The 15102-nt window shown below is 44.3% G+C and overlaps 1 protein-coding gene across 3 annotated transcripts in view; it reads right to left on the bottom strand.

Moving 5' to 3' along the window:
* LOC138757764 (broad substrate specificity ATP-binding cassette transporter ABCG2-like) overlaps positions 1–15102 on the bottom strand; it is a 116339-nt gene that overhangs the window by 57658 nt on the left and 43579 nt on the right. For all 3 annotated transcript variants that reach the window (XM_069925599.1, XM_069925600.1, XM_069925598.1), the window contains exons 7-8: positions 1994–2145; positions 1444–1548 (exon numbers count right to left, since the gene is read on the bottom strand). In XM_069925599.1, the coding sequence (XP_069781700.1) occupies positions 1444–1548; positions 1994–2145 (257 nt within the window). The remainder of the gene's footprint in view (positions 1–1443; positions 1549–1993; positions 2146–15102) is intronic.

The raw sequence follows: 15102 nt of genomic DNA, 5'->3' as shown, positions 1-15102 counted from the left end.
CTCCAGGCAGCGAGTGCAACCGGAAGCCAGCAGTCCACTCAGCGACACTGGCCCCAGCAAGCGACCTGGCATCGTATGGTTAAGACAGCATAGGGGCCAGCATCCCCAATATGGCACTGGCTCCCGCTGCACAGCCAACAGCTTGGGAATAGTGCGCAGGGAAGAATGCATTGTAATGCAAGAAGGGGGCCCTACTATTGATATGCGGGCGGCGACATCGGTTGCCAACAGTATAAAAGCCGGGCTTCAGCCCCAATGAAACAGAGAGCTATACTATACCCGTGTGCGTCTTTCTTCGAGTAGCGCACGGCTACACTCAGTTGTTTGCATTTACACAGACAATAAATCTGAATCTGAACCTAACAAGCACCTAATTCATGGGCAAATACAGATGGATATTGAATGACGAGTCAATTTTCACAGAATGATATAAAGTGGACATTTCCTAAAATATAGTTGCATTACGTCTACCTGTTAAAACCATACAACATAGCAGCACAGAAATAGGTCTTCAGCTGGTATACTTCCGTGAAATTAAAGTGCCTCTTCATTGTTTTGAAGCTTTCATAGGGTTATCTTGGGTAGTGCAGTTCATAGATTCCAAATTTTACAGCAGGGAAAACACCCTTTTGCCCAACTCATGCATGTTGACTACAATGCTAATCTGCCTTATTCCCATTTGCCTGCATTCATCTCAAACTTCTCCAAACATTAAACTCTGCTGGGAGAACCCAACAGGTCAATGGAGACTCATCAGTTTGTTTAGCTTCAGATTTTGGCATCTGCAGTCTCCTTTATCTCTCCTGGCTCATCCTTACCTGCCCTTATATTATAAATTGTCCTCACCTCCACCACTTCCTTTGGCAGTTCGTGCCACTCTCCGCGTGAAAACATTGCCCCCATGTCCTTTTTAAATCGTTCCCCTATCACCTTTAACCTGTACCCCATAATTTTAGACCCAGCTACTTTGGGAAAAAGACTGACTATCTACCTTACTCAAGCCTCACATGAAGACGCCTATAACGCTTCCACCCCCCCCCCCTCACTCTTTTAAGCTTCTCCTTACAATTCAAGAGCATTGTGAATATTTTCTGCATCCATTCTATCTTTTTTCTTAAGTGCTGTTGACCCTTCACTGCTCTTAAAAATGGATAGTAAGTACATGGGTTACATGAAGCTATTTCTAGTGATTCAATTATCGTTCCCACCCCATCTTTCTAGGACAATAGTGGCAAACCGTCACTATTTTCAATGGTTCTCACAACCCGTGACCACATTTTTAAAAAATTAATCTTGAAACCATAGAGACTCTCACCTTACTCCTTCAGTAACTTCCACTTCTCTGTTTTTTTTAAATAACAGAAAAGCAGTATTTAATTCTAGCCTAGTGGGTGAAAGTGGTACTTTGAATGAACAGCTAATACAGTGTTGTAGGTAACTAACCTGGGTCCGGTTCTGTAGGCTTCTGCATGTCCATAGCTGTTGAGTCTCCATTGATGATGTCCAGAAAAAAATCAGGAGGATTGTTAAAAGCCTCACAGATGTATCCTGTTGAATGTTTCAAAGGGAATAGTAAAACAAGACAAACACAAAACCCTCTCCTCCATCGACAACTCCCACCGCCTCAGTAAAGCAGCCAACATAAAGGACTCATCCCATCTCTCCTGACCACACTCTCTTCACTCTCCTCCCGTCAGGAACAAGATTTACGAGTACAAGATCATGCGCCACCAGACTCAAAGGCAATTTCTTTTTCATCGTTATCAGGCTCCTGAAGGAACCCAAAAATAGTACAATTGTCTTTGCCTAATTGATCTCTCTCTGCACTCCTGCACTGTGTCTGACTTGTATTAGTCACTGGTTTGCCCACAAAATAATCTCTATCAGTGACAATAAACTTGAACTTGAGATGTCATCAGTTTGAATAAATGCATCTGCCATTTTAAGCCAAACTCTTCACAAAAATAAACTGGCTTATGAACAAACGACTTACCAATTGAAGAAAAATAGTCCAGTGCTTCCCTGGAAGGACCATGGTAAACGAGTCTGCCATTGGCGAGAAGTGTCAAAGAACCAAACAGCTTGAAGATGGCATACCTGGGCTGATGGATTGAGAAGATAATTGTTCGACCTTTTCTTGACATCCTGGGAAAAGTCCAAGGTGAACACATTAAGTTCTTCCTCTCACTGCCTGCAACCAAGGGCACTATCTACCAAACTAATTGAGAGTTAGGAACAAGGCTTTAAAGAAACAGAAACGTGCAAGAAGACAGCATTCAAGACAATCAGCAGGAGCATATAAACTAAACCACATATTCCTTGTATTTAATGTAATAACTGTGCTCTCATGCTACCCATGCCTGGTGCTCATTGATCTTCCTTTTCATTGTCAACCTGTACTCTGTAAATTGTGTTCCTTCTATGAATATTAGAGATAACCCATTAGACTGCTCTCAGAAAAAATATTTCTCACTGTTCAATATATTTTGTGACAAATAAACTTATAGCATTCTCAGGAGCTTCCCAGGAGCGGAATCTAACAAAATTTGGATTCAAGTTGTATAATGTGGTGCTGGGACCTGACCAAAGGTTTGACCAAGGGAGTAGAGGTTCAGGACACCTTTAGGGTAAGAATCTCTGAGTAAAGGGTGAGCAACAGGGATTTCGACTTGACTGGTGAAACAGCGGAAATCACAGGTGCACGAGGATGCAAACTCCAAGGTCATGTATGGATCGAAGTGTGTTGTAAGACTGAAGAAAAAAAGTGTTAAACATTTTAAAATCAGCAGATGTTGGGGTCAAATCCACACACAATTGTGCTGGAGAAACTCAGCAGGACACACAGTATCCATAAAGTAAAGGCTGCCTTTTTGCTGGTTATGTGGAGCCTGCAAGCTCCTCGACTCTTCCTCTGTAACATTGGTGTTGCCTCCTACACCCAGGAGCTCATCAACTTTATTCACTTTGCTGCCAACTTTTACCCTGACCTCAAATTCATTTGGTCCACCTATGGCAATATTCTTTTCTCAATCTCACAGTCTCCGTTTTGGAAAAAAAAATCTTATCTACAGCCATCTTCTATAAATCTATTAACTTACAGTTAACTCACTACACCTCTTCCTAACCAAAGTCCTGCATCTGTTACCTATAAAGCTGATTTGCAGATATTGCCAAGAGTGGGTGTGATCTAGCCTTTGATGTTCTTTAGTTTTCAGCAAGGAACTGATGTAAGGTGACGGTATGGTTGAGGGGCAGTTCAGTATCAAATGTCGGAAACATACTGACTAGAAAGTACGTGAACAAGAGTCTGCAGATGCTGGAGAACTGGAACAATAAACAAGGTGTGGGAGGAACTCCGCAGATGAGACAGCAGAAGGCAAAAGGCAGTTGATATTCCAGCCTGAGCCATTCATCAGGAATGCTAAAGATGGGCCAAATGTCCAAATAAGAAGGTTGGGGGGGGGGGAAGCGAGCATGGGCTTACTGGATAGGCAAGTGCTGGTCGGAAAGGGAAGGATCTAAAAATTGATGGAGAGGGGGTGAAGATATTAGCTGTAGAATATCTAGTTATGGGAATTATGATGAACAAACCATGTAAGCTGGGAGAAAGAGAGAGAGAGTAACAAAGGACATTCCATACAGGAATCAATTCTCTACTGAGCCACATCCTAATGCCTGATCTCTTTTAACACAATAGTGCTAACTGACTACTACCTGTTAGATGCGATCTAACGGCAGCAATAAGCATCCAGCACCACTCAGTCCCTGAATGGCATTGTTTCAGTGCTGAAGTTCTGGTCACCATTGTCAACCTCAAGAATCTAAGATTACTATGAAACGAGCCATTTACGTGTGTAAATTGGAAACCAGAAATCAGGACCCCAGAGAATAGATAGTGATGTGTACTGTGAGCAACCCTTTCTGTTGATTTTTTGTATACCAGAAGGATGTTCTTAATTATAACTGTTACATGAGATTAAATGACCAACATCATATCATTTCCCTGTCTTTAGGAAGAGGATATGCAAAATGTAAAACATAAGCTGGAGCAATACCTTCAAAGAAATGTTATTCAATTTGTATGCAGGAATGTGCCTTAAATATTGTACCCTGTGACTGTGTTCTTTGAATGAGACGAATCAGTCTTAATGAGGTGACCTTATCTACCCAACACTATAGACTGCTCATTCCCGCTAGCGTTATTTGAATAAAGTCTGTTTGAATTGTACTGTGTGGCTTGGTTGTACTTTTTGTATTTCGACAGGAGCTCGACTTTAACAGGGACACAGGACTGAGAAAGATGCTCCCTAATAGGAGGAGGGAAAGGAAGGGGGTGGGGAGCTGGAGGAAAGAAGATGTGGATGGGCAGGGGAATAACAAAGAAAGGAATTAGAGAGGTAAGGGAAACTGAGGGGTGAGAGAGAAGAAAAATGGGGGGCAGGGGGGTTACAGTAAATTGTAGGTTGATATTGATGCTGTCTGGTTGAAGACCCCCAAGATGGAGCTGTAGGGAGCGGAGACACAGAGCTCCTCCGCAGGGTTCTACCGCCCAGACCAACTACTGACGCTCCGTACAGGCTTTAAACAGCCTGTTAAAGGAACCGACGGTTTGCAGGCGGTTGGCCAGAAACCAGCCGTGGTATATGACAGGAGTCGTGGGCGTTGTTGCTGCAAGTCGGTTGAAGCAGCTCAAGAAAACTACAGGTTATTAAGTTTTAAACGCACATAAAGTCATTCTTCTTGAAAGAACGAGCATAACATGGTGTCAGAAGTCTCTGAATGAGTAAGAAAAGACAATAGTTCGTAAGCATGGATAAGTTAAGTCCTCTCAACACTGATGCAGTTTACTGGTAATTGATAATTGGAACACTTCAAACAGTGATTCCACATTTATTTTGAAGCTGGTGGAATGGGAGAGACCGATGGAAAATGAAAAGCGTCTATATTTCTGCACGTGATGGGTGAAGATACCTTGAACACTTACAACAGTTTTCAAACTGATGAGACAGCTTTCACACTGGACACTCTGATGACAAAATTTGAGGATTATTTTGTTCCCAAGTAAAAACGTCACATTTGAGAGATCCAAGTTTTTCTCCTGTGATCAAAAAAAAAGGTATGAGCTTTGACCAATACTTGGCCAAGCTTCACACATTGAGCAAGTCCTGTGAATTTGGAGAATTGAAAAATTCACTGATTAAAGACCGAATAGTTTGCAGAATCCCAGATATTGGACTTAAGAGAAAGACTGTTGCGTGAAAAAGATTTGACTTTGGAAAAGGCTGTGAATATGTATACGGTAGCAGAGACTACACGAGCACATGCTAAGGAGCTGCACAGAATAGACACCACAGTGCACGTGCTGAAAACAGAGAAGCTGAGCACCAGGAGTTTCCCAAAGAGACAACAAAGCAAAGTGGTAATCTCAAACAGCAAATACAGCAGGTGCGGAGGTAGACATATTCCAAGGACGTGTCCTGCCTGTGGAAAGGACTGCAAAAATGTGGAATGAAGAATCATTTTGCCAAGTGCTGAAAAGCAGGGGCTACCAAGAGAAAAGTGCACATGGTGGATGAAGAAATGGAGAAATTCCTCATGGATTCACAATAGACGCTACTGGTGAATCTGCTATCTATGGACAATTACAAGATCCTCATCGTAAAGAGCAAGATTTATCCTGTGAAATTAAAAGTGACAGGCTACACTGGAGAGAAGGTTCCATTAAAAGAGGGTGTATTGTGACCTTCAAATACAAAGGGCAGCATCTAAAGCCACAGCTACTGATTGGAGAAAGGAAAGTACAGCCAATATTAGGTCTGAGTGCATGTGAAGAGCTCAAATTGGTAAAAAGTTTTCATAGTGGCTTCACAGACTGAACAGAAACACACAACACTTATGGAAGAGTACGCAGATGTCTGAGGGGCTTCGATATTTACCTGCCGTACACAAGATCCACATAGATGAACCTGTTGTCCATGCATGCAGGAAAGTTTCGTTTCCACTTAGAGACACACTTAAACAAAAACTAGCATGCATGGAATGGATGAAAGTCATCCAGAAAATTGAGGAACCTACAGATTGGGTCAGCTCACTAGTCATCGTGCAAAAGAAAAATGGAGCATTGCGTATATGTCTTGATCCAAGAGATCTCAATAAAGCCATCATGAGAGAGCATTTTAAATTGCCGACACGGGAAGAAGTCTTGTCCCAGTTTGCAGGCACCAAGTGGTTTAGCAAGCTCAACGTGTCATCGAGGTTTTGGTAGATGAATCTCAATGAGGTAAGTTCGAGAATATGCACTTTCAATACTCCACAAGGAAGATTCTGCTTTCTTCAGCTACTATATGGGATCTCGTCAACACCAGAATTCGACCATAAAACCATCCACATGATCTTTGAAAGTATATCTGGAGTTGAGACCATCATTGTATGGGGGTCCACCAAGAATAAACATGATATGCAACTAAGGCAACTGCTTGACTTTACACAAACGTCAATTTGAAATTAAATAAAGAGAAATGTGAGTTTGGTGTAAAGATGCTGACCTTCATAGGAGATGTTGTATCTGAACAGGGAGTGAAGCCTGATCCAAGAAAGACATCAGCCATTGAGAATTGTGCAAAGCCCCAAAACAAATAGGAAGTGAGATGGTGACTTATCTGGATAAGTTCATCCCTCATATGTCGACAGTGTCACTCCTTGAGCCAAAAAAAAAAAATGGATCTGGTTGCACGAACAAGAAGAATGCTTCCAGGCTCTCAAAAGTGTCCTAACAGAAGAGCCTGTACTACAATTTTATGATCCAGAAACTGGGCTGATGCATCCATACATGGCCTTGGAGCAATACTACTGCAGCAGCATGAAGACACATGGCAACCTGTAGCCATTGCATCAAGGGCTTTAAGAAGTGCAGAAGCCAACTCTGCAAAGATAGAGAGGGAGCTTCTTGCCAAAACTTAAGCATGTGAAAAGTTCTATTAATATATTTATGGACAAGCTCTTGAAATGGTAACAGACCATAAACCACTGGTCTCAAGTTTGTCCAAACCACTGAATGACTGTCCTATGTGAGAACAGCACATGTTGATAAGGCTGCAGAAATACAATGTAAAAATGATCTACATCCCAGGAAATTACATGTTTGTAGCTGATAAACTGTCTCAAGCAGTTGACAATAAAGAAGAGGTTAATGCAGATATACAGGCCTATGTTGACATGATTATCATCTCACTTCCACTATCCTGGGATTATAACAGAGCAGATAAGGAAAGGAACAGAGACAGGTGAAACGATGAAAGAGCTCAAAGATACAATACAGAAAAGAAACCCAGCAGCTAAGAATGATTCTCCAATGGGTATTCGGGATTACTGGTCATTCAGAGATGAACTGTCAGCAGTGAAAGATATGGTCTTCAAAGGGAACAGGTTGGTGATTCCAGTGTTGCTACGCAAGGAAATGCTCCAGATGTGCGTTACAATCCTATTGATGCAACATTTAAAAATCTTTAGGTTCGTGACATTTTAAGAGAAAATTTGGGTTAAAGGTTTGATTGCAGACTCCGAATCCTGCTGGAACTAACAATTTCTGAGAATTAACTTCATTAAGATTTTCCACTTTACAGGAAGAAGTGAATCTGTTTCATTATTCAAGTGAACCGGCGTGGACTTGAAGGGCCGACATGGCCTGTTTCCACGCCGTAAACAGTTATATGGTTAATAAGCATGAAGGACATCTTGGTGAGGAAAAGTGCAAACGTAGAGCTCGAGAGGTATGTACTGGCCAAGAATGAACCAAGACATAAGCCAGACCACTGCTTCATGTGAAATATGCCTTAACTATAGACCAAAGCTTGGTTCAGCATCATGCTGAAGAAGATTGAAAAGAGGGTTGGTGCGAGAACACAGCCTTGCTTCACGCCATTGTTAATGGAGAAGGGTTCAGAGAGCTCATTGCTGTATCTGACCCGACCTTGTTGGTTTTCGTGCAGTTGGATAATCATGTTGAGGAACTTTGGGGGACATCCGATGCGCTCTAGTTTTTGCCAAAGCCATGAAAGACCCCAACAATGAAGACGCTGTTTACATCCGGTACCGCACGGATGGCAGTCTCTTCAATCTGAGGCGCCTGCAAGCTCACACCAAGACACAAGAGAAACTTGTCCGTGAACTACTCTTTGCAGACGATGCCGCTTTAGTTGCCCATTCAGAGCCAGCTCTTCAGCGCTTGACGTCCTGCTTTGCGGAAACTGCCAAAATGTTTGGCCTGGAAGTCAGCCTGAAGAAAACTGAGGTCCTCCATCAGCCAGCTCCCCACCATGACTACCAGCCCCCCCACATCTCCATCGGGCACACAAAACTCAAAACGGTCAACCAGTTTACTTATCTCGGCTGCACCATTTCATCAGATGCAAGGATCGACAATGAGATAGACAACAGACTCGCCAAGGCAAATAGCGCCTTTGGAAGACTACACAAAAGAGTCTGGAAAAATAACCAACTGAAAAACCTCACAAAGATAAGCGTATACAGAGCCGTTGTCATACCCACACTCCTGTTCGGCTCCGAATCATGGGTCCTCTACCGGCACCACCTACGGCTCCTAGAACGCTTCCACCAGCGTTGTCTCCGCTCCATCCTCAACATCCATTGGAGCGCTTACACCCCTAACGTCGAAGTACTCGAGATGGCAGAGGTCGACAGCATCGAGTCCACGCTGCTGAAGATCCAGCTGCGCTGGATGGGTCACGTCTCCAGAATGGAGGACCATCGCCTTCCCAAGATCGTGTTATATGGCGAGCTCTCCACTGGCCACCGTGACAGAGGTGCACCAAAGAAAAGGTACAAGGACTGCCTAAAGAAATCTCTTGGTGCCTGCCACATTGACCACCGCCAGTGTGCTGATAACGCCTCAAACCGTGCATCTTGGCGCCTCACAGTTTGGCGGGCAGCAACCTCCTTTGAAGAAGACCGCAGAGCCCACCTCACTGACAAAAGGCAAAGGAGGAAAAACCCAACACCCAACCCCAACCAACCAATTTTCCCTTGCAACCGCTGCAATCGTGTCTGCCTGTCCCGCATCGGACTTGTCAGCCACAAACGAGCCTGCAGCTGACGTGGACTTTTTACCCCCTCCATAAATCTTCGTCCGCGAAGCCAAGCCAAAGAAGACCAAAGCACCAAGCGGTACGCCGGTGAAAATGCATAGCAAACTAAAAAGGACAATTAAACCAACTCAGACACTGATTGAAACCTACTGAGTGGAAAGATTGGCCACAGAATGTATATATTTTCTTATGATGACATAGTATTGAGTTTTTGTTTTTTTTAAAAAGGGGAAAGATGCATTATTATGTCTATAAATAAGAACTGTATTTCCAAACTTGCAGTTGGGTGGATACCAGAAAGTGGTATATGACAGGAGTCGCAGGTGTCGTTGCTGGAAGGTGGTTGAAACAACTCAAGGAAAATAAAGTTGGTTAAGTGTTAAACCCACATAAAGCTGTTTTCCTTGAAAGAACAAGCTTAACAGTTTTTTAAAAATCTTGCGAACACGGGATCTGGGTCCAGGGTGATGGCACTGATGTTCTGCAGTGGCCTCAAGAGGTTACACTCCAGGGAAGCAGTGAGAGATTGTGTAAAGAATTGGGTCACAATCTTAACTAACTGTTAATGGCTTAGCTAATCTCATTATGCGTATAATGATAGCAAAGGCATTGACAGGGTCATGCTGAGCTAATCAATGTGCTCAGGCCTAGTAGAAAATGCCTGCAGCATGAGATAGCTGAAAGTCACTAATCAGGGACATCTTGCAAAGATATGCCGGTATGCATGATAACAAATGTATAAGCACCAGTCTCGGACCTTGTTCAGGTCTCACTTGGCTATAGATATCTATGCTTCATGAGCAAGACTCTGTTCATCAATTAAGTGATGCAAACTTGCAAATAAATGGTGTATGGTTTAAAGTAAATCAGGTCTGAAGTTATTCCCTGGGTCTGAACTGAAAGAGGAATTCCACATTTTGCCAGCAGGATCCTAATAAGTGGTAGATCCCTTGCCAAAACTGAAGAATTGGACAGACAGAAATCTGGAGCAAATCACAGACAAACGGGCCTACAAGGTAAGCTTTAACCTTGGTTCCTCTCTCCTCCCTGCTGTTTCTGTTCGTTTCCTCATTTTGGCCAGGAAACCCAAAGGGAATAATGCAGAATTAGCACACGAGCAGTTCAAATTCACAAGAATCGAGTATTCCATTAAGTAAAAATGATGGGCATGCAAATGGATAAGGGGGGAGGGGGAAATAGTCTTTTAGAGAAAATAATAGACAAATTGTAGCAGGCCAAGCGACCGCACGGTTAGATGGGCCGAATTGCTGTACCAGTCGACTGACTCAAGATGGCGCAGGCCCCTCTTCACTACTGAGAATCCCGCAGTTGATACCCCTATGGACATCTCTTTATTATGTAGTGCTGCTGTAGCAGATGCTACAGTGGTGACTCCAACACTTCCAAAGTTTTGGAACCCACATCGAACGCATCAGAATGCAAGATACAGCTACTACTAGTCACAACGGCTGCAACCAACGTGGTGGGCGTGCATTTGATGCCCTTCTGAGCAAACCAGCCCAGGAACTGGCTGAGTCACAGTTCTACATCAGGGGGAATTGTCTCAGAGGATACCATTGTGTATGCACTCACACAATTAAGACTCAGAGACGTGATGCTTTCTCAACCTATTAGACTAACCTGGCTACTGACACACAGGGTTATAAATATGGAAGGGTGACATCATGATGTTGGTGCCACCATGTTCAGCTGAGGACAGGCTTATGCCCAACACTCTTTCCCCCAACCCCCCCCCCCCCCACCCCGTGGGATAAATGCTGACTGGGACCCTTCAAACTAATAAGATTACATCGGGCCCAGGTCTACAAGTGAGAATTAGAATACATCTCATGAATAATTATAATTATAAAAGGGTAAATATTTAATAATAATTAGGGCACATAGTCCTTAAAGCATTCAGATGGTTTTCTTTCTTTTTTGGACCACCTCAGCGTAGTTTGCTTGGGCCCTGAAGATAGTCGGGTTGGCGGTGACTGCCTGCCTTCGCTGACCTTCAGTGGCGACTGCACGTCTTCGCTGCCCTCCTGGCTGCGTGTCTCAGTTACTGGACTCCTCAGCTTCACGACTGTCTCTGCCACCCCCTACCACCCCCGCCCCAATTGGCCTGAGGGGTGGGATGGTCAGGACAGGTCACGGCAGGTCTGGTTCCGCCTCCTCCAGTTCATGAGGCAGTTCATGGATCTTAGTGTCAGTCATTGCTCATAATTGGTCAATGTGTTACTGCCACAATCAGTTCCCCACTAGAACAGAGTGTGAGCAGGGGTTCAATTTTTGTAAGATTACTCCTACCACCCAAGGGTCTTTATATTGTCTATAACCTTGTACCAGAACTCTCTCGCCAACTTCCAATGTGCAATGCAGTTTTTTTTTAAATTGGAGAACCAGATTTGGATGAACTGGACAGCCTGGTCCACAAGTTGCAGCCAAACATTAGTTCTGCTGGGGTGCATTTTGTGGTAGAATGCGGCCTGTGTCTGTATCCCAATAGGAAATCTGTGATTTTGAGTGTCCAGGAGGCATTTAGAAGTTTCATTGTTTTTTTGAATGTTCTGCCTCCCCATTAGTACTTGGGTGCAGACAAAATATGTCTGATATTGTTGTCACGCATAATTTAAAAAAAATGTTCTGATGTAAATTGAGGCCCATTCTCCATAATAACTCATGAGGCAATCCGTAAGTGGCAAAGATAGCTTGTGGACAGTCAATCGTGGGATCTGCTTTGGCATTTTTCAGCTGTGAAACTAATGGCCATTTGGAATGTACAGCTATTAGGAAAGTCTCATTCATGAATGGTCCAGTGAAGACTACATGAATCCGATGCTAGAGTTTGGATGGCCATTTCCATGGGTTAGCCTTGGCTTGTGGCATTTTTGGCTGCATTGACTGACATACTTTGCATGCCCTTACTGTTGTTTCAATGTCTCTGTCTATGGAGGCCACCAGATATGCATCAGGGCCAGTGCTTTTATTTGTACCATTCCCGGATGGTTATGATGCAGCTCTGATAACATAGTAGTTTGCCATTTGGCTGGAATTGTATGGGTACCCCATAGTAAACATCCTTCTTCGATTGATAGTTCATGGCGGCGTGTATGGCAAGCTTTTATATCTTCTGGAATGACTTCAGATTCGGACCATCAATTAAGGTATAGGATCTTGCTTAATTTTGCCTCTTTTCGGGTTTCCTTTCTGATCATCTGGGCTGTAATGGGCAGTTGATGAAGATGTTTTTGGTTGACGGCTGCTGCTTCTGCTGTCCATGTAATAATTTCTTCTTGTTGCTCTGTCTTGGGTATCAGCATGCGTGGTAAGGCATCTGGATGGCTGAGTGTTCCTGGTTTATATTTTATTTCATAGTTATACGCTGCTAGTAGCAAGTTCTGGCATGTCATCAGCACAATGGACACTGTAAACTCCTTCATGGAGAACCCTCCAATGGAGTGCAAGTACGAACAATTCCGGTGTTTCTTCCTAGACTCCCTAGAACTCAGCCGGCATGAGCACACTGTTCGTATCTTAAACATGCAGGCTTGGGCAACAGGAACCCCTCTGAGCTCATGCACGAAATGGTGACCCTAGCGGATGGACACACAGACTGCTTCCTCTTTGAGGCCCTGTTCCTTTCCAAATTGCTGTTGCATTCTCCTCAGTGGTTTCCGACATGGATTTCAGTGCCACGTACCTGGTAGCCAAGGAAGCAGAATTTTCTACACCCCACAGCAGAGCTCCATCCACATGCAGCCCATCTCTGCCATCAGCACTGCCACCTCAACAACCCCACCGGCTCCCCCAGCAGTGGCCGCGACACAACCACAACACGACAGGCACCCAGAGAAACAAAACGAATACTGTTTCTATCACCGCAGAAGGGACCGAAATGCCCGGCAGTGCTCATACCCCACTACCAAACCTAACATGGCGATGGGAAATAGGCAAGCCGGCCACCGATAGTGGCCTCGGTGGTTGGTGCTCTGAAAGGCCTACTCTATCTCAGAGACCAACGGATGAAGAGGGACTTCCTAGTTGACATGGGCACATAAATCAGCCATGTCCCACTGACATATTTTGAGGCCAGACACAACCGGATCCTCCATCCTGAGCTACAGAACCCACCAGGTCACAATCCACACCGCGGACATAGTTTTCCACAGGAAGTGCACAATTACAGCCATGGGACAGGCCCTACTCGGAGCAGACTTCCTACGGGCACGTGAACTGCTGGTGGATGTGATGAAATGCCAGTTGGTGGTGGTGTAGCAGGCCGAGCAACTGTGCAGTTAGACTGGTCAGCACCAGTCAGCTGACCCAAGATGGCCCGGGCCCTCCTTCACTACCGAGAAGTCTGCGATTGATGTCACGTATGGACATCTCTTTATTCTGCAATGCTGCTGTAGCAGACATTAGAAAATATCCAAATTATGAAGAAACTGTGACAAATGTCTAATTCTTCAAATATTTTGGAAAAGTCAACCTACCTTCAGGAGGTACTTTTGATTTAAATTTAATATGGCCAGTGGAACAGGGATTATGGAAAGGAAATGGGTGGTGGGGGGGGAAAAGTATGTTCACCTGATTGGTCCATGGCAGCAAGAGGCAGATACAAAAGATAAAAGACAAATTACTGAGCTCACAAAACTAAGTGAAGAGGTCTAGATGTATGTGACAAAAGAGGCAATCCCAGGTGTTGGCAGGAATTGAGAGTAATTTGTGAAGAATGGGAAAAGGGACAGAAAGAGTCAAAGGAGATGGGGAAAAATTATTACAAAGACAGAAGATACTGACCATGGTAAAAATAATTAAAAAGGTGGAAAAGGAAATGGAAAACAGGAATAGACCTGGGGTAGCCAGCCTCTATTCAGACCAATTCCGCAAACGACACTGATGATGTCTGGGAAGGAGCAAGTCAACCTTGTAATCCTTGCAGATGACCCTCAGGAGGGTCGGAGCCTGCTTTTACCACAGTTGAGTTCCCCACCACCATACTGCTCTCACTCTGGTACCCCAGTTCGGCAGTCACTTTACCATCACTAACTGATGTAGCTTTCCCCGGGGAGTTGGGAAGCCTGACCCCCGTTTCTGCCTGCACACGCAGCCAGATTGGATCTTTCCTGGACTAGACACCTGAACTTAAGCCATTAATTTTTCCACCACCAATACGGCCTCAACATCCAGTGTTTATGAGGACTGGTCCTAACCCCCAAGCTGGAGTGTTGGGACAAGTACCCACTATGCAAATCCATAAACTCTGGACCATTTCTGAACCCTGTGGTATACTGAATACTGTCCCACACAGAAAGGTTGACCCCCAAGAATTTTGTAATTACTTGAGAACTGTTTTAATCATCTTTCAAGTCCAGAGATTTGTTCCATTGGCTACGGCCTCCCTCACTCCCACTGAGCAGACTTGATTCTCCATTTGTCTCGGATAAGACAACTATGACTAGCTCGCCATGTCTGGACTAACGCAACTGTAGGTGGCTGAAAATACATTGAATGCCTTTTTCCAGGTTCTGGCTCCCTCCATAGATATAACAGGAGAGACCCTGGAGCACTTTAATGCTGTCTATTTTGCACAATCAGGAATTCACAGTATTATGTCCTGCCTAGTAAGGCGGCCAAAAAAATTGAAGTTAACAATATGAACTTGTCCAAATCCACACAAGCCCACCTTATTTGGACTGTGAAAGCCTTTTGGGACAGTTCTGAAAACACTCCCCTAACCATTGTTCAGATAGAGTATATCCAGCGAAGGAGACACAAACCACATGTCCCGCCTGGGAGAAGCCAGAGACCTACCATGGGATCCATACCCAAAACAGGATCATCCTCCACCTAATTCAGCATCAGGAAACTATCCACCTGCTAGAGGCAACCCCCCCCCCCCCCCCCAAGGGTGGTCATCAAATTACTCCCCGGTCAGGGGAGCTTCCCAAGATGAGTTTTACCACTGTTGTTCGAAGGGGGCTTTGGAAACGGG

Source organism: Narcine bancroftii, chromosome 3 (genome assembly GCF_036971445.1).
Source record: "Narcine bancroftii isolate sNarBan1 chromosome 3, sNarBan1.hap1, whole genome shotgun sequence".
Taxonomy (NCBI): domain Eukaryota; kingdom Metazoa; phylum Chordata; class Chondrichthyes; order Torpediniformes; family Narcinidae; genus Narcine; species Narcine bancroftii.
This window is presented reverse-complemented; position numbering and strand designations above follow the sequence as displayed.